The sequence below is a fragment of the Rhinichthys klamathensis genome, unplaced genomic scaffold, assembly GCF_029890125.1.
Source record: "Rhinichthys klamathensis goyatoka isolate OS25496 unplaced genomic scaffold, OSU_Roscu_1.1 h1tg000469l_1, whole genome shotgun sequence".
NCBI classification, from domain to species: domain Eukaryota; kingdom Metazoa; phylum Chordata; class Actinopteri; order Cypriniformes; family Leuciscidae; genus Rhinichthys; species Rhinichthys klamathensis.
This window is the reverse complement of record NW_026606958.1, coordinates 435,057-459,604: the sequence shown is the minus strand read 5'-3', so window position 1 is coordinate 459,604 and position 24,548 is coordinate 435,057. Positions and strand designations below refer to the sequence as shown.

Here is a 24,548-nt window from a genome sequence, read left to right as displayed (position 1 = left end):
TATACAGTATATACAGCAAAATAAACGGAGCTAGTATTCCATTCTGAATATAGTCATGACAAAACTGGCCACTACATGACTTTCTGTAACACTAATATGCAGTCGCTGCAGACTGATATATTAATATCTGGTATATTTCTAATTTAATATTTAAAAATGTAATAATATTCATAAACAACAGTTTTTGTACTCTATAGTGCTAAAAATGATCAATCCTTAGCATAACGTAATCCTTTAAAATCCCACGTTTTAGAGGAGAATAAGAACTTGAAATAAGAAATGTTCACCTTAGAAGGTAAAAAAAAAAAAAAAAAGTTGGGTTTCTTCATCTGAAAAGCATGTCTGCCCGCTTTCGCACTCTGACTTCAGAGGGTTGTAGTAAGAATCAAACTTCGAGGACAAAAAGGATGATCGGCAGCCTTGGACGCTGGGGTGTCACTTCCCAGAAGCATTCCAGAAACGTCACAGGGCACTTTCATATGTCACCGGTGTCCCTGATGCAGACAAAGCACCTTGACTGACAGCTGTAATTCAGAAAATGACAATTAAAGCAATGCACACATTTAATACAATGAAGAATGTTAGTACTAAGCTAGTGTCAGATTTCAGTTACATATATCTATGTAAATTTTAGACGATTTATTTACACATATATGTGCCTGTCAAAAGTTTGGAAACATTTTTTTTTATGTTTTTGAAAGAAGTCTCTTATGCTCACCAAGGCTGCATTTATTTATTCAAAGATAACATAAAAACAGTACTATTGTGAAATACTATTACTATTTAAAATAATCTATTCCTGTGATGACAGCTGAATTTTCAGCATTATTAGACCAGCCTTCAGTGTCACAGATACTGTGTGTGCTAATATCATTTTTGCACAAAACACAGGTTTATGAATTTGAAGCAAACTGAATCTACTGGTCTTAATTAAAGGGGCTGGAGCATTTGATCTATTTTCCCCAATTTAACACATTAGCAAAGTTGAGAGACCGCATTGTACAAATAATAAAGCAAACGCAGAGTGAAACAGGACAAAGGGTGACCTGCTAGCATGCAAATTCTCCAAGCTGTGGTGATACATTTCCATGTGCATCTCATGTGGCTTGTTTATCAAAATGGATTAGTTGTCATCCACATTGTGTGACATATATATATATATATATATATATATATATATACACACTCACCGGCCACTTTATTAGGTACACCTGTCCAACTGCTCGTTAACACTTAATTTCTAAGCAGCCAATCACATGGCGGCAACTCAGTGCATTTAGGCATGTAGACATGGTCAAGACAATCTCCTGCAGTTCAAACCGAGCATCAGTATGGGGAAGAAAGGTGATTTGAGTGACTTTGAACGTGGCATGATTGTTGGTGCCAGAAGGGCTGGTCTGAGTATTTCAGAAACTGCTAATCTACTGGGATTTTCACGCACAACCATCTCTAGGGTTTACAGAGAATGGTCCGAAAAAGAAAAAACATCCAGTGAGCAGAAGTTCTGTGGGCGGAAATGCCTTGTTGATGCCAGAGGTCAGAGGAGAATGGCCAGACTGGTTCGAGCTGATAGAAGGGCAACAGTGACTCAAATAACCACCCGTTACAACCAAGGTGGGCAGAAGAGCATCTCTGAACGCACAGTACGTCGAACTTTGACGCAGATGGGCTACAACAGCAGAAGACCCCACCGGGTACCACTCATCTCCACTACAAATAGGAAAAAGAGGCTACAATTTGCAAGAGCTCACCAAAATTGGACAGTTGAAGACTGGAAAAATGTTGCCTGGTCTGATGAGTCTCGATTTCTGTTGAGACATTCAGATGGTAGAGTCAGAATTTGGCGTAAACAGAATGAGAACATGGATCCATCATGCCTTGTTACCACTGAGCAGGCTGGTGGTGGTGGTGTAATGGTGTGGGGGATGTTTTCTTGGCACACTTTAGGCCCCTTAGTGCCAATTGGGCATCGTTTAAATGCCACGGCCTACCTGAGCATTGTTTCTGACCATGTCCATCCCTTTATGGCCACCATGTACCCATCCTCTGATGGCTACTTCCAGCAGGATAATGCACCATGGCACAAAGCTCGAATCATTTCAAATTGGTTTTCTTGAACATGACAATGAGTTCACTGTACTAAAATGGCCTCCACAGTCACCAGATCTCAATCCAATAGAGCATCTTTGGGATGTGGTGGAACGGGAGATTCGCATCATGGATGTGCAGCCGACAAATCTGCGGCAACTGTGTGATGCCATCATGTCAATATGGACCAAACTCCCTGAGGAATGCTTCCAGCACCTTGTTGAATCTATGCCACGAAGAATTGAGGCAGTTCTGAAGGCAAAAGGGGGTCCAACCCGTTACTAGCATGGGGTACCTAATAAAGTGGCCGGTGAGTGTATATATATATATATATATATATATATATATATATATATATATATATTTATTGTATATATATACAAAAATCTACAAAGTCAGCAAACTTTTATCCTAACCATCATATCCTTTTTTTGAGCATGTGAATGTGTAGATAGCAGCTTAACGGTCACTCACACACACACCACACAAACAATGTTTGGATTTTGTCACGATTGTGAACTATTTAGCCACTGTCATTCATGATGCATTGAGAATTGCCATAGTTACTCACATCATCCTTCAGGGAGAAAACTGGACAATGTAATGCGTTTTGTCGCCTTTTCTACATGTAAAAACACTAAGGAAGCAGGTTGAGGGGGGTGATGAGAATTTATACAGCAGTCAGTGTTATCTTACATTTGATTACCTTTTTCAATTTCTGTATCTGAAAACTACTGTTAGACCAACCTGAAAAGCACAGTTTATTTCAAATATATATTGTTTTTGTTGTATACATGTTATGTATGTGTTATGCATGTTAAATGTTAAATGGATCCAATCCATGTTCATTGAAGATGATTTGATGATGTGTCATAACGTCATAACATGTCATAACATGATGCAGAAATAAACTAGCTAGTCTATCTTAATGCATGCGTTTTTGAACTTTCCTATTTAAAACATTTATCCATTTTAATTGTTGTTTGTTAAAATCAGTATCGGACAAAAAAATACTATTGGTGCTACTATCCCTAATATATACAGTACCGGTCAAAAGTTTGGAAAAATTACTATTTTTAATGTTTTTGAAAGAAGTCTGTCATGCTCAACAAGGCTGAATTTATTTGATCATAAATACAGAAAAACAGTAATATTTTGAAAAATTATTCATTTAAAATATTAGTTTTCTATGTTAATATAACTTAAAATCTAATTCTGTGATGCAAAGCTGAATTTTCATATATATATATATATATGAAAATTCAGCTTTGCATCACAGAATTAGATTTTAAGTTATATATATATATAACGCATTTGCTGAAAATGTAATGGCTGTACATTCATGATGTGAATCTCCCATTCCAGCACATACCAAAGCTGCTCTACTGGGATTGAGATCTGGTGACTGTGGAGGCTATTTGAGTATCATGAACTCATAGTCATGTTCAAGAAACCAGTTTTTGAGCTTTGTGACATGGTGCGGTACACTGCACCATGCAGTGTACACTGGTATGGTACACTGTGGTCATAAAGGGATGGACATGGTCAGCAACAATACTCAGGTATAGGATGTGGTGTTTTAAAGTAACACCATGTAACTTTTGCTCTCGGGGTCCCCCTACAGTTGGGAAACAGTATTGTCTTCTACTACTGTCGTTAAATCTGTCATGGTTACACGTGCATTTGTTTACAAGCCGAAACCCCCAAACTCTGCAGTTCTCACGTCTTGGGCAGACTGCCCTCGTTGTGTGTGAAATGTCTTCATCCCAGGTACAGTGGCATATATTTCAGCATGTCATATGAATATAATTTCATGGGTTTTATCTTTTTCAAACGCCAAAAGATCGCGTAGCTCACGTTTACAAGCCAGCGTCATTATAGTAACCTATTGCCGATTGTTTTACAGAATGGATATGCTAATTCAATTCAATGTTTGTGTGGTAGGTAATAGGCATATATCGTCAATATTATAATATCAAGCTACCATAGATGAATCTGCAAATTTGAAAAATCGATTTGCATTATAGCCTGAGGCAAGACACTTTCACCAAAAAATAAATAAACAAACATGACTATCAGCCTGCAGTCATTAGGATAGTTATCCTAAAAGATGATTTTGTCTGTCTAATCATGTATTATTTACTTGCAAGAATGTAGCCCCTACCAAACTTGTACACGCCGTTTAGACATAGGCTTACTTATGACTTTTTTTTTTTACCTAAAAAATAATACACTACTCCAACATTAGACACCCCTCCTCCTCCTTTAGCTCACGCCAGCGAGCGAACGCTGGACCAATATTGATCCTCGTCCAGCCTTTGATTCTATCACTCTCCCTTTTTCTCTTTCTAGTCTCCTCCGACAAAACCTTCGCCTTCTTTGGTTTAGTTGCTGCTTCGGCCATGATGATGATGAATCATGACAACAACATCCGGCAAACAAACGATAGTTGGGCTCTCACGTCCGAATTTGAGAAAGTGGGGGGTAGTGGGGGAAGTGAGAGATGCCGTAAAGCAGTCGAATTTTGTAGTTCCTTTTGTTACTACCCGAACCCTGAAGTTACGTAGTGCAAGTAAAAGCGATACAGACCCCGTCAGGCTATGGCAGACGTGTCATTCAACCTATTGTAAGTCGATGTACCATCACAAGGGTTTTGGAAATATATTATGAAGGTTGAAAAACTACATAGTGTTGCTAGCCTGGGTTTCCCCATACTGCCTTGCTGCAGCGTGATTTTATTCACGCTGCTAGGTAGTCTGGATACCATGGACCAAATTTTCGCCTCATCTAGGGAACCAATCACAGAACGGGGAGGGAGCAGCAAGACGATGACGACGTCTATGCGACACACCGAAGCAGTTTGTTTATACCTATGGATCCAACATGGCAGCAGACGCGAAGTTACCTTTCGATGCAGCCTTTACAGCCGTTTCACACCGCAAGCGGCACTTGAGCAGCGCGTCAGCGCAACTACATCGTCACTGCAGCTGCAGACGCGCGAGAGTATTCACACTGGAAGCGTTTGTACAGTGTCACAGCAGTGGCTCCAAAGCTACATATATAAGCGAGCAATTCTTTACAAAGACAACTATCCATTTGTTTTTAGAAGTTGGTCTAAATAACTAAATAACTCATAAATTACCAATAACTTGGTCATTTATAACATTGATAGTCTTGAAAGTTTGTAATGGGGAGGTGTACAACATTCGCATATAAATGTTAAACAAAAAAACAACCCAGAAAATAGCTCCAATCTATTAGTTTCAGTCATACTTTCGATATGTTTACAAGACTGCAACTAAAACGATTTGGGTTGTGCTAGCCTATAGCTGTCTGTATGTTACATAAACTAAAAGAACGTTTATATATAATATTTTCTGGCTAGTTTACTTTAGTTTATTTTTTTTATATAATACACAACTTTCACCCAAACTGAATAATTAAAAACAAGTTTTTACCGGGTAGCCTAAATCTTCTATAAATATTTTTGAGTCTTCATTTTCTTTTATTTGCCTACTCAAGTTCATGTTAAAACTCACTAGACATCATTTTGGGAACTTGTTGTGTGAAATCATATTTATTTGTGTCCATCAAAAGTGTGCTTTTGCATAACCGGCACATCTCTGCGCCGAAACCCCCGCTTCACTGCTGCTCACGCGTCGCTCCTGCTCCCGGTGTTAATACACTCATTGATTAACATGCACGGCGAAAAAAATACGCGCCGCTCACGGATGCGGTGTGAAACGGCCGTTAGATACACGCCATCGTGTACACATAAATCTCTGACCCATCGTCTTCTTCCTCGTCTAATTTCTGTCGCTCTACATACGCCATCTGGTATAATTGAAACGGTTGGCTATGAGCTACGTACAGGCGCATTTGATAGACATTCTTAGCACCCAATAAACGGCTCTGGGCATTCGTAAACCACGCCTCAAATACGAGAAAATGAACATGTGGTTCACAGACCCAAGTCTCAATGAGACTTGGGTCTGACGTTAGCCAGGCTATAGTGTTGCTTTAATGATGCTCAATTGGTACTAAGGGGCCCAAAGTGTGCCAAGAATATATCCTCCACACCATTACACAAGCAACAGACTGAACCGTTGATACAAGGCAGGATGAATGCATGCTTTCATGTTGTTTACCCCTAATTCTGACCCTTTCATCTCAGTGTCGCAGCAGAAATCGAGACTCATCAGACCAGGCAATGTTTTTTCCAATTTTCTATTGTCCAATTTTGGTGAGCCTTTGTGAATTGTAGCCTCAGTTTCCTGTTTTTAGCTAACAGGATTGGGTCCAGTGCGTCTTCTGCTGCTGTAGTCTTGATCTGGTTCAAGGTTGGATGTGCGTTCAGAGATGCTCTTCTGCATATTGCAGTGGTTATTTGAGTTACTGTTGCCTTTCTATCAGCTCGAACCAGTCTGGCCATTCTCCTCTGACATCTGGCATCAACAAAACATTTTCGCCCACAGAACTGCCGCTCACTGGATATTTTCTCATTTTCAGACCATTCTCTGTAAACCCTAGAGATGGTTGTGTAGGATTACAAATTGACCGTTCGCAAAAGCCACGCCCCCTAGTTATTGTTACTACGCCCGTCAAACAAATGGTCAAACACGACCAGCGCGACAGATTACCATGACGGGAAGAGGTATACCCGTGCGTGTCAGTGACCTTTTTTGGAGCAATACTCAGCGATATCCTCCAGATCGAGGCACAAGGGGTTACAGTATGCAGTGGAGGGATATATTCAAAATATAAAAATACGCAATGAAGGAGACACGACTACTATCGAGGCGAAAGCTTATACCGGTCTCAAGCTAAATCTGAGAAACCCCATGACCTGTACCTCAAATGCAACCAGCACAGTCTTGAAGAAGATTTTATAAGCTGGTTCAGTGGCTAATGTTTGGAGTTAGAAATATATAACTCGCGCTGCATATTTAGTCATTTTGCCTCAGATACATTCGCTTTAACAACCAGTTGTTCATTACCACGGCAACCGCTTGCGTGTCATGCTAAATGCAATTTTCGTGTTTAAAAAGTAACTATACATAAGAGACGGAAAGATGCAGATAACCATACATTATTTAAGGTTATTTCTATTCGTTACGATATTGATATATGAACTGAAGTTGTCAAGTAAGCTTCATGCTTTCCCCGTCGCGAGCGTACACTCCTCTAAACTGTAGCTAACGTTACGGGTGCTGCAATGTTGACTGCTGCTCATTTTCCCCCGAGAATATCATGTTAACAACAACCCTTTAGAAAACGTAATTCCTTTGTGGATCCTCTTGATCTGCTTTCTCCATGTTTCTTTGACTAATCTCAGTGTCTCAGTCTCACGCACGCTGCACGCGAGTTAACCATGTTCGACACATTTAACTGGGAGTGGGGCCGTCCACACTGTTTTTATCCATTGTAGGCACCGCTCACGTTGTGTTTTCGGCTTTGGAAACGGAAAGAACACAACTCCTCCAGACAATCTCTCGGGGTATCTAGTGTCCGATTTACAAACGCGTGGGCGCACCGCTTCACCATCTTGCTTGGAGTCAATGTTTGACGGACCTGCTCACATAGTAACGGTTGCTATGATGTGTGATTGGACAATGGGCGTTTTGTGGGAGGAGCCTGCGAACGGTCAATTGATTTAAATGTTTAATTTAGGTTCCAGTACAATAGTATATAAAACTGAGAAAGTTCTGTAGATTGAATTTAGCATTCAGCTGTTGAGCACGAGATTCCTGTCCTGTTCTGTTTCTCTCTATACAGCCGCCAGACCTGTTTCTCTCTATAGTAAGTTAAATGAAACAGATTACTGAAACTCTTGGGGACTCTCGTGAGCTTTTGTCTCAGCAACAGAGAGTCCTGGCATTCCTGTTCTTGAGTCTCAGTGTTTGAATAAGTTATCACTCTCAGTTTCAATACAGGTTTCCTAAACCTGTATATGAGTTTGCTCCACCTCTATGTAAATCCCTCCCCCTAAATGTATAAATTGCAATGTAAAAGTTCCCTTAGTCAGACGAGATTGAGATGCTACAGCGACGCAATAAAGAACTTCTGCTTGAAAGATACCTAAACGTCTCCTGGTCTGCGCTTCTGACTTTTCTACACTTTAGAAGAAAATAGTTCACAACAGTTGTGCGTGAAAATCCCAGTAGATCAGCAGCCTAAATGCATTGAGATACTGCCATGTGATTGGCTGATTAGATATTTGCCTTAACGAGCAGTTGAACAGTTGTGTCTAATAAAGTGGCCAGTGTGTCTGTGTGTATGTACAAATATCTCACCCCACTCAGGGTTCTTTGGTTTCTGCAGGAGTCGAGGGCCGAGCAGGCTGATGACAAGCGCTCCAATAGGAGCAGTGATGAGAATGGACAGCACAGCCACAGTGAGGACATCCATGCCGTACTTCTGCAGCTCAAGATCATTCTTGGAGCGTGCCATGTCTAGAGCTGTAGAGCCTATGGCAGCCTGAAACCAATGACATAACGGGATTGCTCTGTTAGGAACTTAGAAATGCATTTCATTTTTATTTGTCATTTAGCTCACTCTTGTCCAAAGAAACAGAAGGAATGGGTGGAGGATAAAGACAATAAGACAAAAGTAAAATAGAAGGTCTATTTGTTATACTAGGCAATTTTACCTGTACTGTGGCTTTCGGCATCCAGGCTAGAGCGATAAAGATTTTCTCTTTCAGGTTAAAGCCAGCTCTCAGTACCGAAACAAAAGCGATGAGCAGCCGTACCGTGAGTGCGATGAGCAGAGCTGCTATACCCAGAACTGAGGACATATTACATTAGAGAAGATCAACTGCATGTTGGAAACACTACACATGTGCAAATGTGCACACTGCTTACATCCCAGTTTCTTTAGGGCTTTTCACACTGCGCCTTAATCCCGGGTTATCGTCACTGCTTAGCAACCGACAACCAATCGCGTTCCCTATATTCACATGCTTTGGACTGTCACAGACACACTGCATGTTGTATAAAAAGCAGTTTCAGCATTTGAAGGAAAAATTTTAAATGGTCATGGAAAAGGTGCCAACTGGAGAGAAGAAAAGGCCGTTTCATTCTTACCTTTATAAGTCAGGAAAAATTAACAGGCAAACAGGTCACATGCTCTGTTCGTCCAAACAATGACATTGTCACCATTAATATGCAAATAAGAATTTAGGAATATATAGTGTGAAACGTCCATTTATTAATACCCAGGATTAATTGTTAACCCTGGGTAATTTATGAGCAACGTGAAGTGTGAAGCAAGATAACCCAGGATTCTGTTTACCTGGGGTTTAGAATGACCCAGGGTTAAAGGGATAGTTCACAAAACATTTTTTAATTGTCATTATTTACTCACCCTTCACGTAGTGAAACTGCGCAAAGCTTCTGTGTTGTACGTCACACGTAGGCTCACGATTGGCCGACGTTGGTTATGTGTGTGATGCGTGTGACGTACAACCTAGAAGCTTTGCGTAGTTTCACTACGTGAAATCTCACGGCCCACAGAGAAGGAAATGAATAGTTGAATTAAGTCGTTAGTCACTTGGACTATTTTAACGATGTCTTTAATAACTTTTGGGCTGGCAAGTTTCGATCTCTTTAGAAGCCTATGGAGGAGTGAGACAGCTCTCAGATTTAATCAAAAATATCTTAATTTGTGTTCCGAAGATGAACGAAAGTCTTACGGGATTGGAACAACATGAGGGTAAGTAATTACTGACAGAATTTTCATCTTGGGGTGAACTAACCCTTTAAGTTCTTCCAAACATGTATGAATTTCTTTCTTCAGCTGAACACAAAAGAAGATATTTTAAAGAATATGGGTAACCAAACAGTTGATGAAAAAAAAAAAACTATGGACTAATCAAACGGTTGATTACCGACATTCTTCAAAATATCTTCTTTCATGTTCAGCAGAGGAAAGAAATTCATACAGGTTTTGAACAACTTGAGGGTGAGAAATTGATGACAGATTTTTTTTTTTTTTTTTACTATCCCTTTAACTACTTCAAGTGTGAAAAGCCTTTTGGAGTGTTTCCCAATCATCTCTGTTACTTAAACAGCACAGACACTCACACACAGTCGTGACCTCCAAAGTACTAATAACAATCTCAGCACCAATGAGACCAAAAAGAAGAGGCTGAAACACATGCCAAAACCTTTCCACCACCTCCTCCACGGGTCCCTGAAACACACATACACAGAGAAATCAAACATGTGATGTTAGAAAACGTGTTGTCACACTCTTATATTTTATAATTCTAATACTTGCCGTTGTTGTGAAAAAATGTGAGTGTGTATAAGGCCATGTTTACACGGAAACGATCTGAAGAGAAAAGTGGCGTTTCGTTTTCACTTTTTATTCTGCGTTTAGACGAGCGTTATGGGGGGGGGGATCTGCGTGCATATGGAGACGCAAAAGTGTTAGAAATGCGATGTAGTATGCACTCCAGGCGGCTAGGTGGCAATGTGAAGCACTGCCACACAACAACAACAAGTCCGTGCGCCTGCGTACAACCTTCCTTCTACTTCTCTCCCTAGTAGCGCGAAATTGAAAAGACTCTTGGACGTTTATCAGAGCTGCTAGGGCAACTTGAAGGTCCGACGTATGGAAATAATCCGACATGTTGGTTGTTATTTTCCTGTACTGGCGCATGCCTGTGACGTAAATGCGTACGCGACGAGAGCCGCCATGAGCAGATTTGCGTTTTTACCCGTTTAGACGGAAACGCGACGGTGGAGCGTTTTTAAGATTTCCACTTTGGAGGGTGGTTTCACTTTTTTGCGTTTTTAAGCCCCAAAAACGCCGTCGCCGTGTAAACGAAAGGCACATCCCATAAAATATTATTACGTTTTCACCCGGAATCGTTTTCGTGTAAACAGGGCCTAAATATGCGAATGAGAAAGAAAGTAGTCAAAACTCTCTTCTCTTTCACAGCTATTTTTGATATTTTAGTAAAAATTGTGTGTTTGGGAGAAGAGATTCAGACCTTATCTTTTCCCCAGCCTATTCCAGCCACAAACGCCAGCACCAGTGTACAAAGACCTCCTGCGCCAGGAATTCCGGCCACATTACTGCCAAACAATGCAAACACAGACAGCCCCAACACCAGAAACGAACGTTTCAGCACAAGGTTCCCCTATGTGGAAAGACAAAACACACAAATCATCAACAATCATGAAACCTGTTACCCCTGACAACATCAACTCCACATCAGGTTTTGAATTCAACATGACCTTCATAATCATAAAGTTGCTGCTCACGTACCTGGTCTCTGCTGGGGAAGTAATGTAGAAAGTACCCTAAGGCCACACCAGCGACGGCACCACCTAACACCTCCAGTGGTCCTCTCAGCACATTTAACCACACGGCGCCTGCAGAGGGCAACAGAGAGCACTAAGACAAACTGGACCTCTAACAACAAAGAAATCCATAAAACCTTTATATCCTTAAAGCTGCAGTCCGTAGCTTTTTTAAGTTAAAAATAATCCAAAATAATTACATTAAAAAAAACTTATTCTGCCAGTGGTCAAAACTATCTGCTTGTCATAGCTAGATTCAAAACGGTTAGCTTGTAATAATGATTTTAATTCCAGTGGTACTGGTGGGTTTCCGCGGGAAATTCGAGCATGTCTTTGCGTCATTACGTCACACCCGTACACATAAAGAAGGAGTTTCAGCTAGCAGGCTATACTGCGCGTGACGAGATGTTTAGATGTATAGGCTTTTCTCGCAGCACTTTACATAATTAAACTTATGGCATCCAGAAAGATCCAAACAACAATCAGTGTCAACTGGAGATTCAGCAGTTATAAAACCCAAAAGACTTCGTACTTCGGACTTAAGGTGGCTAGAGAAAGAGAAAGAAACCGTCTCATGCGAACACAAGGATTTAAACATCGGCGGGGCTTTTGAAAAGTGCGTGAACTCCGTGTTTTGAAGGGGTTCAAAACGGAAGAAGAGACGGCCTTTTTCTGCTGAACAAGTAAGACATTTCAATAGTTCAATCGTGTAACAGTACGTTTTCTTAATTCACACAGTTATGGAGTTTCCTTTGTTGTGCCTTTCTCGTTTTGCTATTATGGAGAATCTGAATTCTGAACTACACAGGTAACCATAAAACACATTAAATTTAACATTAGTCACGCAATGCTGATGTTGTTAACATGAACAATTTGAGAACAAAGTAGGCTATAATTTGCACGGTTGCTGTAAATCACGTTGATTAAATCTAACGAAGCTTATCATGTCGAATGCTTTTTCCCCCTTAGTTGGTCAGAACAAAAATGTATGTTACTTACTTGTTCAGAAGACATTTTCTTATGAAAATTCTTATGTTGGTCAAACTTTCAAAAAGTGAATCTGTGATTCTGTATGACAGTATCCACACAGCGCGGTGACTGACAGCAGCACTCGCCTCAAAGCACTGTGTTCATCCGCGCTGTTTCATGCCGATTTACAACCCACGTAAAGATGATATTTCCGCGAATCACTGCAGTTACAGATTTCGAACAGAGATGGCGACAAAGAGGAAAAGCTACGGACTGCAGCTTTAAATAGGGCTTTTTTTTTAGGGAACAGACATTTGTAGTGGTGTCCGAAACCATAGTGGATGTTATCGAGTGCACTCATTCAATCCCACAATGCACCTGAATAACAAGTGTACAACCGATGTACGCTCAATGGCTAGAGAATACCCATAATGCAATGTGAGAGTCACGTAAAATGAATTCCTGTGTCTCGCCAGAAGATGGTGCCAGCAACTGAATCATCCATCTATTTTCCAAACCACTGGTCCAATGTGGGTACAGCATAATATCAAACAGGTACCTTTTTAACTGATTATTATATTGTTTAATAAAGATTTATGCATAGTTCCCATGATCTTTTCATCACTACTGGAGCTGCAGTTTGCCCAGTTTCAAATGATTATTAAACAGCAAGCACAAGCTACGCAAAAGCAGCAGCCCTTTCGGTGCACTCAGTGGCCAAATTTGCTCACTTGTTTTCGCTCACTCCTATATCAGTGGACTAATGCAGGGAATAGTGAATGAGGGTATAATGGGCGATTTCAAACACAGCCCTGGAGAAAGGGCACTATCAAAGAAGTATCTAAAAAACATGTTCAGAAACATTTACATTTGTATGCGTTAATATACAAAATGTACAAATTCGTATACATACACTATTAAAAGTGTGGGGTCAGTTTTTTTAAAAGAATGTCATATTTTAATCCATTAAATTGTTCAAAAGTGACAGCAAAGACATAACTGTTTGAAAAGATTTTGCAAAATAAATGCTGTTCGTTTGATCTTTCTACTCTTCAAACACTCCTGAAAAAAAAGTAACATGGTTTCCTGAAAAAAAAAAAAAAATACTCATGCATAGAAAAAAAAGAAGAAGAAATGTTTTCCGATCACCAAATCAACATATTAGAATAATTTTTTTTGAAGGATCATGTGACACTGTTTCCTGAAAATTCAGCTTTGCCAGCACAGGAATAAATGACATTTAAAAAAAAAATGTTTTAAATAATAATAAAAACGTTTTTACAATATTACTGTTTTACTGTGTTTTTGATTAAATAAAAACAGCCTTGGTGAGCATACGAGACTTTTCTTTCACAACTATTTAATACCAACCCCAAACTTTTGAATGGTTGTGTAAATGCAAAGTATTTTTTAGAATGTAGCACAATGCCGTCTATTCTAAACATGTTCTGTGCATCTAAAAGCGCTTTGAATTCCTCTGTAAGACTCTGTGGTTAAATTATTGATATCATGTCAAAAATCTCTTGCTGTATTAATTTAATTTAACTTAGGAATACCCTATATATATATATGCTACATTTAGTCTTTTGGCGTACCTGTGGCGAAAGCTATGCCCAGGCAGGTGGTGAAGCAGGTAATGGCAATGATGTCATCAACGCTGCATGCTGCCATGAGAAGAGTAGGTATACCCTGCTCTAAACCGTACCCATCCTTATGCAGAAGCAGGATGGACGGAACCACAACAGCAGGAGAAACAGCCCCGAGAACAAACCTACAGAGCAGAAAATCAGAGCTATTGAGTTGGTAACAGCAGACCTTTCAGAGAGGTTCTTATCTTATCAGAAACAGCGCTTTACCCTAAAATAAAGCCCCAGATCCATGGAAGTCCCAGTATTAAATAGGAGACCACAGCCATAGTGGTTGCCTCGCAGGTGAGAGGGAACATGGACAAACGTAAACACACAGCTTTCAGCTTCTTCAGAGCCTGAAACACACATAAAAGTATTATGTTAGTACAAAACAATTTAGTGAAAGCAATTTTTCTTACTGTACAACCTTCATTAAATGAAAAGTCTTAAAAAAACAATTGTGTTGGCTGAACTTTGAAAGAGTATGAAGGCAAATCTTCTCAGGCCGATGCAGTTTCACACCTTGCCGTCTAATTGCAAACCAGCCTTGACCAGAATGACACCCAGGGCGATGTTCCTCAGAGAAGCAGACCATCTAACATCAATGTAAACCGCATCTGTCACCACAGGGATGTTTCTGAGGATGAAGCCTGCCAGCAGCATGCCTGCGGACACACACAGAGTGAAATAACACAAACAGAAATCCCATAGTTATTCATAACACTGACAATGAAACTGACCACTTTGTCAATACAGGAAAAAAGAATAACACAGTGTGTTTATCTTTGAGCTGAGGGGGAAATTAAATTATACACTACCGTTGAAAAGTGTGGGGTCTGTAGAGCATGTAGAGTAAAAAAAAAAAAAAAAACTCATACCCATCGAGGCTGCATTCTGTTTTTAACAAAAATAAACAAAATAATATTGTGAAATATATAAAAAATATATAGAGAGAATTTCAGCAGCTATTACTCCAGTCTTCAGTAGCTATTTCCATCCAAAGTTGCGAATTTAACTTGTGAGCAAAATTGGAATATCGCATTAAACATTTGTGAATAAAGCACTGTTTCAATCCCATGTGTTCGAGTGAACAAAATTGTCACTTTCTGGGACATTGGCGCAAAATATCTGTAATAAAATCAGAAGTTCCTGCAAACGAGGAAGTCTGTGGCTCTTTTTTTGTACATTATAAATGACTTGCACCTCGAAAATAAACACGGTCATGTTATCTTGCGTTCGGAGGCGGATGCCTGATGCTTGGGATCACAATTGTGTGAGACAGGGAGGTAACTATACCCAACTATTTTGATAACAGACTTTGGCTCAGGTGTTTCAGAATAACAAAACAAAACCAACTTTTGTGATGCTGTGCAAATTACAGTAAATTAATCAGCTGGTTAGTCCAGAGTTTGTTTGTTTTTGCACATTGAGGGATTTATTCAGTAAATGTGTTTCCATCGTAGTTTATGCGCATGTCTCCTTATTGGATCAAAAAACGATCCGCCTCAACTGAGCACAGATAAGTTTGTATGCATATTTAGAGAATTTATGCACATTTCCATCCAGCATTTCTTAATGCGATAACCCAAAATTCATTAAATGAAATGCATGAAATAATGGAAACATAACTAGTGTCACATGATTCGGTGCTCAAGAAACATTCTTTATTGTTATCAATGTTTAAAACAGTTGTGATGCTTAATATTTTTGTGAAATCTACAATACATTTATTTTAGGATTTTCTGATAAATAGAAAGTTCAAAAGAACAGCATTAATTTAAAATAGAAATCTTTTGTAACATTATAAATGTCTTTACTGTCAATTTTGATCTAAATAGTACATCCCTGCTGATTAAAAGTGTAATGTCTTAAAAAATGTAATACAATTTTACTGACCCCATACTTGTACAATGTACAAGTATGGGGTCAGTAAAATTGTATTACATTTTTAACTTTCAAATAAGTAGAAGATTAAGAAGTAGAAATTCAGAATTAAGGTTCTTATCCAAGTAAGCATCAGAAAGACTTTTTTTTTAATTCACTACGGAAATATTGTGATTTATAAAAATAACAGGTAGTATACAGTATATGCTGTGAAGTATGCAGTAGGTTCAATTTCCATCCCTAACATAGACATGATTTTCTTAAGATGCAGTTACATTTACCAAGACTTTACGGTCGAGATCTAGTCATTTCTATATGAATCTGTGCAATTGCAGTTTTTCGTGAGGGCACTTCACTACTGACCATGGACCTTTCTGTTACGAAGCATAGGAGACGTTCAGATCCAAGTGCAGCTTGTCCTTTATTTAACAGAGTAGTCACCAGGCAAGGGTCAAACACCAGCAAACACAGCAGAGAAGATCAGGCAAAATCGTGGTCAGTAAACAGGCAGGATATCAGGGCAGGCAGCAAACAGGAAGGATACAGGAACCAGGCAGAAGATCAGGAACAGACAAGGTCAAAACAGGCAGGAATATACATGGGAAAACGCTTGGAAATGTTCGCAGCAGCAAAACAAGACTTCGCGGTGAGTGAATGAATGAGCATGGTATATATGGACTGAGACTAACAGGATGATGACACACAGGTGAATGCAATCAGAGAATGAGGTACAGGTGATTGTGATCAGTGATGAGTCCGGGCAGTGAGTTATGGGAAATGTAGTCTGTGAGTGAACGTGAGAGTCTGATGTGGAGTCCCCTCTGGTGGCTCTCAAGGGCACTCCAGCTGGTAACCGTTACATAGCCCCCCCTTTAAGGAGCGGATTCCAGACGCTCCTCAAATTGTCCAGGAGGGAGGTGGAGCGGAGGCGGACCTGGGGGCGGGATGGAGGGCCAGGCCCATGGAGCGGAAGAGGACCTGGAGACTGCGGCAAGACTGGAGACCAGGGCGGAGCAGGCAGTGCAGGCGACCAGGGCGGAGCAGGCTGTGCAGGCGACCAGGGCGGAGCAGGCTGTGCAGGCGACCAGGGCGGAGCAGGCTGTGCAGGCGACCAGGGCGGAGCAGGCTGTGCAGGCGACCAGGGCGGAGCAGGCTGTGCAGGCGACCAGGGCGGAGCAGGCTGTGCAGGCGACCAGGGCGGAGCAGGCTGTGCAGGCGACCAGGGCAGAGCAGGCTGTGCAGGCGACCAGGGCAGAGCAGGCTGTGCAGGCGACCAGGGCGGAGCAGACAGTCCATCGGGCGGCCAGGGCGGAGCAGACAGTCCATCGGGCGGCCCAGGCGGTGAAGACCCTTCGGGCGGCCACAGCGGTGAAGACCCTTCGGGCGGTGAAGACCCTTTGGGCGGCCACGGCGGTGAAGACCCCTCGGGCGGCCACGGCGGTGAAGACCCCTCGGGCGGCCACGGCGGTGAAGACCCCTCGGGCGGCCACGGCAGTGAAGACCCCTCGGGCGGCCACGGCGCAGGAACAGGCACCGGCTGAGGAACAGACACCGGCTCAGGAACTGGAACAGACTCTGGCTCTGGCTCAGGAACAGGAACAGACTCTGTGACGACGGCCATCTTGTCCGTAGACACTGGCTCGGAGGCGGCCATCTTGTCCGTAGACACTGGCTCGGAGGCGGCCATCTTGTCCGTAGACACTGGCTCGGAGGCGGCCATCTTGTCCGTAGACACTGGCGTGGAGTCGGCCATCTTGTCCGAAGACACAGGCGTGGAGTCGGCCATCTTGTCTGAAGACACAGGATCAGGATCAGGCTCAGGATCAGGATCAAGATTGGCAGAAGTGATGTGAAGCTCAGTCGCTGGATCGGCAGAAGTGACGTGAAGCTCAGTCTCTGGATCGGCAGAAGTGACGTGAAGCTCAGTCTCTGGATCGGCAGAAGTGACGTGAAGCTCAGTCTCTGGATCGGCAGAAGTGACGTGAAGCTCAGTCTCTGGATCGGCAGAAGTGACGTGAAGCTCAGTCTCTGGATCGGCAGAAGTGACGTGAAGCTCAGTCTCTGGATCGGCAGAAATGACGTGAAGCTCAGTCTCTGGATCGGCAGAAGTGACGTGAAGCTCAGTCTCTGGATCGGCAGAAGTGACGTGAAGCTCAGTCTCTTGCTCGGCGGTCTCTGGCGGGACGGTCTCTGCGGGATGAGACTCTGGCTGGACGGTCTCGGCAGGACGAGACCCTGAAACAATGGCCCTCTTGGCACCACGTGCAGACATCAGCGGGGAATCTGCCACGCTGGAAACCAGTCCTGGGCGGCCATAGACCGATCTGGTGGCAGGCTTTATGGTTGGTGTGACGTGGAGAAACTCAGGCTCGTCGTGGCTGACGTGAAACTCAGGCTGAGGGGATACTGTGGGTTCACGGAGTTCCTCATCTACCACACCCACCGTATACACTGAACCGCTTAACAGAAGGGCCAGTTCAATATAGCTCTCTAATGTCCCGTGAGGGTCATGCAAGGGCATGAATGAACTGAGCGGTTCAGATAGTCCTCCTCGGAAAAAGATCATCTGGCACTCTGTGTTCATTGAGGTGAGATGTGCCAGTTCAATAAACTCCGCGACATAGTCTTCAATGGACCGATTCTCCTGACGGAGACGCATGATTTGGACGTCTGGACTCATAGTTGGCATCGCTGCTGGATCTCGGTGTGGCGAAGTCTTCTGTTACGAAGCATAGGAGACGTTCAGATCCAAGTGCAGCTTGTCCTTTATTTAACAGAGTAGTCACCAGGCAAGGGTCAAACACCAGCAAACACAGCAGAGAAGATCAGGCAAAATCGTGGTCAGTAAACAGGCAGGATATCAGGGCAGGCAGCAAACAGGAAGGATACAGGAACCAGGCAGAAGATCAGGAACAGACAAGGTCAAAACAGGCAGGAATATACATGGGAAAACGCTTGGAAATGTTCGCAGCAGCAAAACAAGACTTCGCGGTGAGTGAATGAATGAGCATGGTATATATGGACTGAGACTAACAGGATGATGACACACAGGTGAATGCAATCAGAGAATGAGGTACAGGTGATTGTGATCAGTGATGAGTCCGGGCAGTGAGTTATGGGAAATGTAGTCTGTGAGTGAACGTGAGAGTCTGATGTGGAGTCCCCTCTGGTGGCTCTCAAGGGCACTCCAGCTGGTAACCGTTACACTTTCCCCCCCCCCGCAAAATTTTACTAATGTGACATCACCTTAAATATGTTAAGAAATTGCTCATACCAAGAAGGGGAGGTAAAGGTGGCAGGTTCGGCAAGTGTATGCGTCCAAACAGCTTTCCCCCGGCTACGCAACAAATAAACAAGGTCACGATGCCAAAGAGGTTTCCGCCCGGGAGACATTCCTTCTCTGTAATGGACCACACCACCCCAAAGAGCACTGCGGCCATGGTCACTGCAAGAACAAACAGATACTGGGTTCAATCTACCAGCAGATAGCTTAGTAAACATAATACATTTTTATCTACCATACAGCACTGTTCAAAAGTTTGGGGTCAGTAAGATTTTTTTTTAAAGAAATTACTACTTTTATTCAGCAAGCATGCTTTACATTAATCAAAAGTAGGGGTTAAACTGATCGTAGTTGATCCGTGATCCGTACGGACCAGGCCCTCACGGTTTCACCATCAATTCAGTACTCGTGCGCTGTTATCTGTGAGCATAGCCGCACACACTCCTGAAGCGCGCACACACATAGGGGCGCGTTTCAGATAGTGCGTGAACAGCGAATTGATTACTCTTTCGCATCTCTGTGCGCTTGAACGGACACATACACACAAAACGGGGTCAAAATACCCGCCTCAGCAAGTATTGTCGTAAACAGTCGGTAAAGTCTTAAATGAACATAAACGGTTGAGAAATAAATCAAATGTGTATCATTATACTGGATCCGTGCATTCGCTCTTAAAGTGACAGCAACCTATAAATACCTGCTGCTGTCATTAAAGGCACACTGTGGAACTTTTCAACCTTTATAATATATTACCAAAACCCATTGAGATGGTACATCGACTTACAATAGGTTGAATGACACATCTGCCATAGCCTGACGTGGTCTGTATCGCTTTTCCTAGCACTATGTAACTTTGGGTTTCGGGTAGGAACCCGAGCACAAAAAGAACTACAAAATTCGACCGCTTTACGGCATACGTCACTTCCCCCACCACCCCAACTTCCTCAGATTCTGACGTGAGTGCTCAACTCGCGTTTGATTGCCGTCTGTATGTTTTCGTCATGGCCGAACCAACAGCTACAAGGAAGAAGGCAAAGGTTTTGTCAGAGGACACTAAAAAAAAGAAAAAGGCATAGTGACAAATGAAAAGCCAGGACGAGGATCACCATTGGTCCAGCGTTCGCTCGCTGGCGTGAGCTACAGGAGGAGGATGGGTGCCCGACCGATGCTGACGCTTGCCTGCACACAAATGCCGTTTCCAAGGTGACCCAGATAAATCATATAAGCAGTGTAGTATTTTCTGGTATTCCGGCCACAGCCGATGGTGTTATGAGTGTAATAAAATGCCCACAGCCCATTGTTCATTTCTACACACAAACACAGCCCGCCACAGTGCAGGGCTCGAACAAATAAAATCGACTCATGTCAAATGTACATTAAATGTAGTGAACGTTCCCACGACTCAGTGCCCACAAACACTACACACAACATGTCCCACGGTTTCTGTAAAACGAAACCAACACACATAAGTTACAGTCAGCTCAGGCCGACGGTGTTTTTAGTGCAGTAAATGTGCCCGGCCCGCCGTCCCGCACCCACATTCACTCACAGACATGTTAGCACTAAGCCGCTCGCTCTCTCTCAGCAGACTGCTATAAGGGAATCGAGCGCGGCCAGGCTGCCCGCCTCAAACACTGCAAGCACACACAATCTAAAGACACGGGAAGCTGACCCACTGTCTATGGGCTGACCGGTTGACTGTTTGTTGACTTTTGCGACAGTGCTGCGGAGCTTGTGGCCTCTAGGGACGCTAGACGTGAAAGTTACAGGTCGAGCGCCACTATTGGCCAAAAGTTCCGCAGTGTGCCTTTAATGTTACCGTATTTTTCAGATGTTTTTTCTTAGAAATACATCTGAAAAACCAGGTTTGTCTTATATTCAGGGTTTAGAATTTTATGTCAATAATACAGCTGCAACTATAGGTGGCGCCAAATACATGTAAAATGAGTGTGCCAAGAAATACGGTGTCAGAGTGTCATATTAGATGATCGCGAGCGCAAAAAGTCACAAACAGTCAAAGAAAAGCTTACCTAGCCGTGTGACTGTCATGTTTGCATGCCTCGCTGACGTATATGATTTTAAAATGTAAGACGGTACCCTGATTTCAAAACTAATAAGATTTCACTTCTACTGTTAATACAATTTTGGTAGGCTACATGGTTTTCACTATGAGATAGTTAGCCTAATTGTTATATAATTCAGATGGGCTACAGCTTAGTTTTATGGTATTCCATTTTAAACGTGATCGTTAGTACATTTGACCAGTATTTACCATACTTTCAATACAAAAAATGAAATATGAAAAATATGCAGTATGAAAATTATTTTTAAATCAAAGCATTTTTTCCAAAAGGCGCATCGTCGTCTTATAATCAGGGTCGTCTTATACTTAGAACAATACGGTAATCAGACAACAAAACACAGCTTTAACAAAGATTAATCTATATTTCATTTATACAGTGAACACTATAGTGTTATTTTACATTTAGGCCTAATTATCACATTTCTGTAACCGATTACACTACAGTTAGACCTCACTTTATTTGTAACTTTGTTATATTATATTTATCTATGCTTAAATTTTGATCTTATCTTTTTAATGACTGTTCACTTGTCTTTAATAATGTTTAAACCTTATTAGTTAGGCTAGTAGTTTTTGTGGTGGTATTGAAGTAATAAGTAATAAATGGAAAGCAAAGTTACATTTGATCAAATAAATGTAGTCTTGGTGAGCATAAAAGACTTTAAAATATATATTTTTTAAAACTTTACCGACCCCAACATTTTTGAATGGTAGTGCACATGCAATCTCTAGCATCAGGTTTTGGAAGATTATAGACTCTGTTCTAACCTTTGGTGATAACTGCAGCCAGCAGGCCTCTGGGTGGGCACGGGCATAGTCTGCGCAACCAAGGGCAGTATTCGTACGGAGGGTCTGTGTTGGTGTAAGCGTCAACTGAAGACACCGGTCGTGGGACATACGTCGTCTCCTCAGTCATACTCAGATTGGGGCTCTCTGGGCGCTTCGGAACCACAAGGACTGTCTGACTGACAATAAGGTGATGCTGTATGAGAAAATGAAGAGTGAAAAGAGAAGCAGTGATCTTAGTAGCAAAATTCATTTAATTTGAAGTCGGCAAGAAACGGAAGTTGTGATAGTCTTTCTTTCCCTATTGTGACGTATATACGAGTGAACGGCTTCTCGAACTCGAAGACAAAATGTAGGGGCGAGACTTGATTTTGTCCATCGAGAATTGATTGCATTGTCGTAAACACGTCATCAGAGAAGAGAAGATATGGTTACACTTTATTTTAAGATGATGTAGTTACTCAAATAAGTACTGAGTAATATATTAATTAACTACATGTTCTTACTATACGTTTAGGGTTTGGTTTAGGTACTTGTTATTATGCATAATTTACTGTTATTACTATAGTAAGTACATGTTGTAACGTGTACATCACCTTAAAATAAAGTGTTACCGAAAAGATGTTATTTGAATGTGGAAGGGGAAGTTATTTTGATTAGATTACGAGGGTACTAGTTGTAGTCATTAGTAATAAATACTGCAATCATTTTTCCATTAAAAATAAGAATTGTCAATTGTTGATTTCATGGTGACGTAAACCTGGATATAAACAAAGGATTTTGGGGGGGGGGGATTTTGACTGCTGTTATTAAAGGGGAACATACCAAAATACTTAAACATGCCAATGTTATTTTTTGGAATCATTTTTCCAGTCAATCAAACTGACAAATATGTAAATAACATATTGGACTTTAATTTAAAAAAGAGTGCAATATAGAATAATATATTGTCAACACTGTACACTGTCTCACTGTATTTTATCATTCATATTTGAATGTACATGGACTACTGATCTAAAGCATTAAAATGTTTGTTAATTATCTAAATTAAGGTTATTAAAAAGTATTAAATCTTTCATATTGTCCCTTAAGTCTTGAGATCAGCTGTGAGGATACATAACATGTCGGCTAGATAACAACAATAAAAGGCAACTGTCCCATTCCATAGAATCAATTTTACAGCAAAAATAGACAGCAAAAAGTGGGGAAGTCTGACAAATAACCTACTTCAGCATGATTTCCCAGGGCGGAGGGTGCATCCTCAGTCCTCTGTGAGTATGTGGAGTGAGCTGAATGAGGTCTGGACTGGGCATCCTCCATGGCACTACACTTCTGCTCTATCTTTGCTCTGGTCTTCCAGCCATTGCTGGTGCTCAAGACCGGCTCCTGTTCATTAAAACTTCACCTGTGTAAATAATTATAAATAGCTATTACTACATCAACTTATCGATAAAGCCTGCTAATGTGTAATCAATGAGGAAGTAGCCCGAGTAACGTTACTAGGAGGGAAAAGCGACTGGTTTGTTCAACAAGTTAATCGGATTGAAACAGGACTAAACGCGACGCCTGGGCCATATGGTGGTTTATGAGACTGAAGAGCGCGTGGCATATGGTCTCTGTTTATAAGACTGTAGTAAACCACTCACTGAACATCTGAGCATCACTGACATTAACGTGTTAAGTCCATTTACGCACATTTTTCTTCAACTAGTCGACTATAGTGTTCATGACTAAAGTCATATTGTTTTGCGTGATAGAGACATTGTCTTTTTCTAGTATGTGATGATTATAATTGTTGTGATCAAAAATAAATCAGTTGACTGACATGAAATGAAACAAAATCTCATGCTGAAGTGTCTGTAAGTTTGACGTCTTCAAGTGATTAACCGGCATGTGGAGAGCGAGGTCTATACATACAAAAACAAATAATATTGAAAATATGCGCGCTCGCGCTTGATCGCAAAATGCGTGGATACATTTAATAAGGTTAATCTTTTACCCGGTGGAGGCATCCGGAAGTGTGAGTGACAGATGGAAGGTGTTGTTTTACCGTTCGTCCAACCCGTCTATGGTCCAACCTATGGGTCCAACCCAAAGAAATAAAATGGTCCAATCAGTCTATCTTCACAGCCCCTTTTCTGACAAGTCCCGTCTCCTGCGCAGCATGATTGGCTAGATTTGACAGCAACGGACCAATCACAAGCCTTCGTCAAAAGACTGTTTATTATTTATGATCCCCTAATCATGCGGCATCCACGATGTTTTATTCTTTATGTGGTTCATTCTGAACATATATAAATGACACATATAATAAAACTAAAGCCAGGGGATTAATACAAAAAAAAAAAACACACTAATGGCCGGTTTCACAGACGAGCTAGTCCCAGACTAAAATGCATGAGCTGTTTTAACTGAAAGCAACTTTCCTTGACATATATTAAAATATGTTAGTGCCATTGTTTCGTCTCAAAATGCATACCATAAAGGTTTTTTTTTTTCCTAAGGCATGTTTATAA

General features: G+C 41.5%; 1 protein-coding gene across 2 annotated transcripts in view; it reads right to left on the bottom strand.

Annotated features, from left to right (window-relative positions):
• Positions 1 to 385: 385 nt before the first annotated feature.
• The window catches only part of si:dkey-162b23.4 (sodium/hydrogen exchanger 9B2), a 58,888-nt gene continuing 34,725 nt past the window's right edge, over positions 386 to 24,548 (bottom strand). Inside the window, exons 2-14 of one of the 2 annotated variants that reach the window (XM_056236875.1) lie at positions 24,032 to 24,052; positions 23,260 to 23,437; positions 22,015 to 22,228; positions 19,155 to 19,325; positions 14,519 to 14,661; positions 14,225 to 14,352; positions 13,964 to 14,139; positions 11,365 to 11,471; positions 11,087 to 11,236; positions 10,173 to 10,281; positions 8,738 to 8,874; positions 8,382 to 8,565; positions 386 to 524 (exon numbers count right to left, since the gene is read on the bottom strand). In XM_056236875.1, coding sequence (XP_056092850.1) covers positions 463 to 524; positions 8,382 to 8,565; positions 8,738 to 8,874; positions 10,173 to 10,281; positions 11,087 to 11,236; positions 11,365 to 11,471; positions 13,964 to 14,139; positions 14,225 to 14,352; positions 14,519 to 14,661; positions 19,155 to 19,325; positions 22,015 to 22,228; positions 23,260 to 23,352 — 1,674 coding nt within the window. In that variant the 5' untranslated portion in view covers positions 23,353 to 23,437; positions 24,032 to 24,052 and the 3' untranslated portion in view covers positions 386 to 462. Of the gene's footprint in view, positions 525 to 8,381; positions 8,566 to 8,737; positions 8,875 to 10,172; positions 10,282 to 11,086; positions 11,237 to 11,364; positions 11,472 to 13,963; positions 14,140 to 14,224; positions 14,353 to 14,518; positions 14,662 to 19,154; positions 19,326 to 22,014; positions 22,229 to 23,259; positions 23,438 to 24,031; positions 24,097 to 24,548 lie in introns of those variants that run through there. The other variant, XM_056236874.1, reaches the window with a different exon arrangement.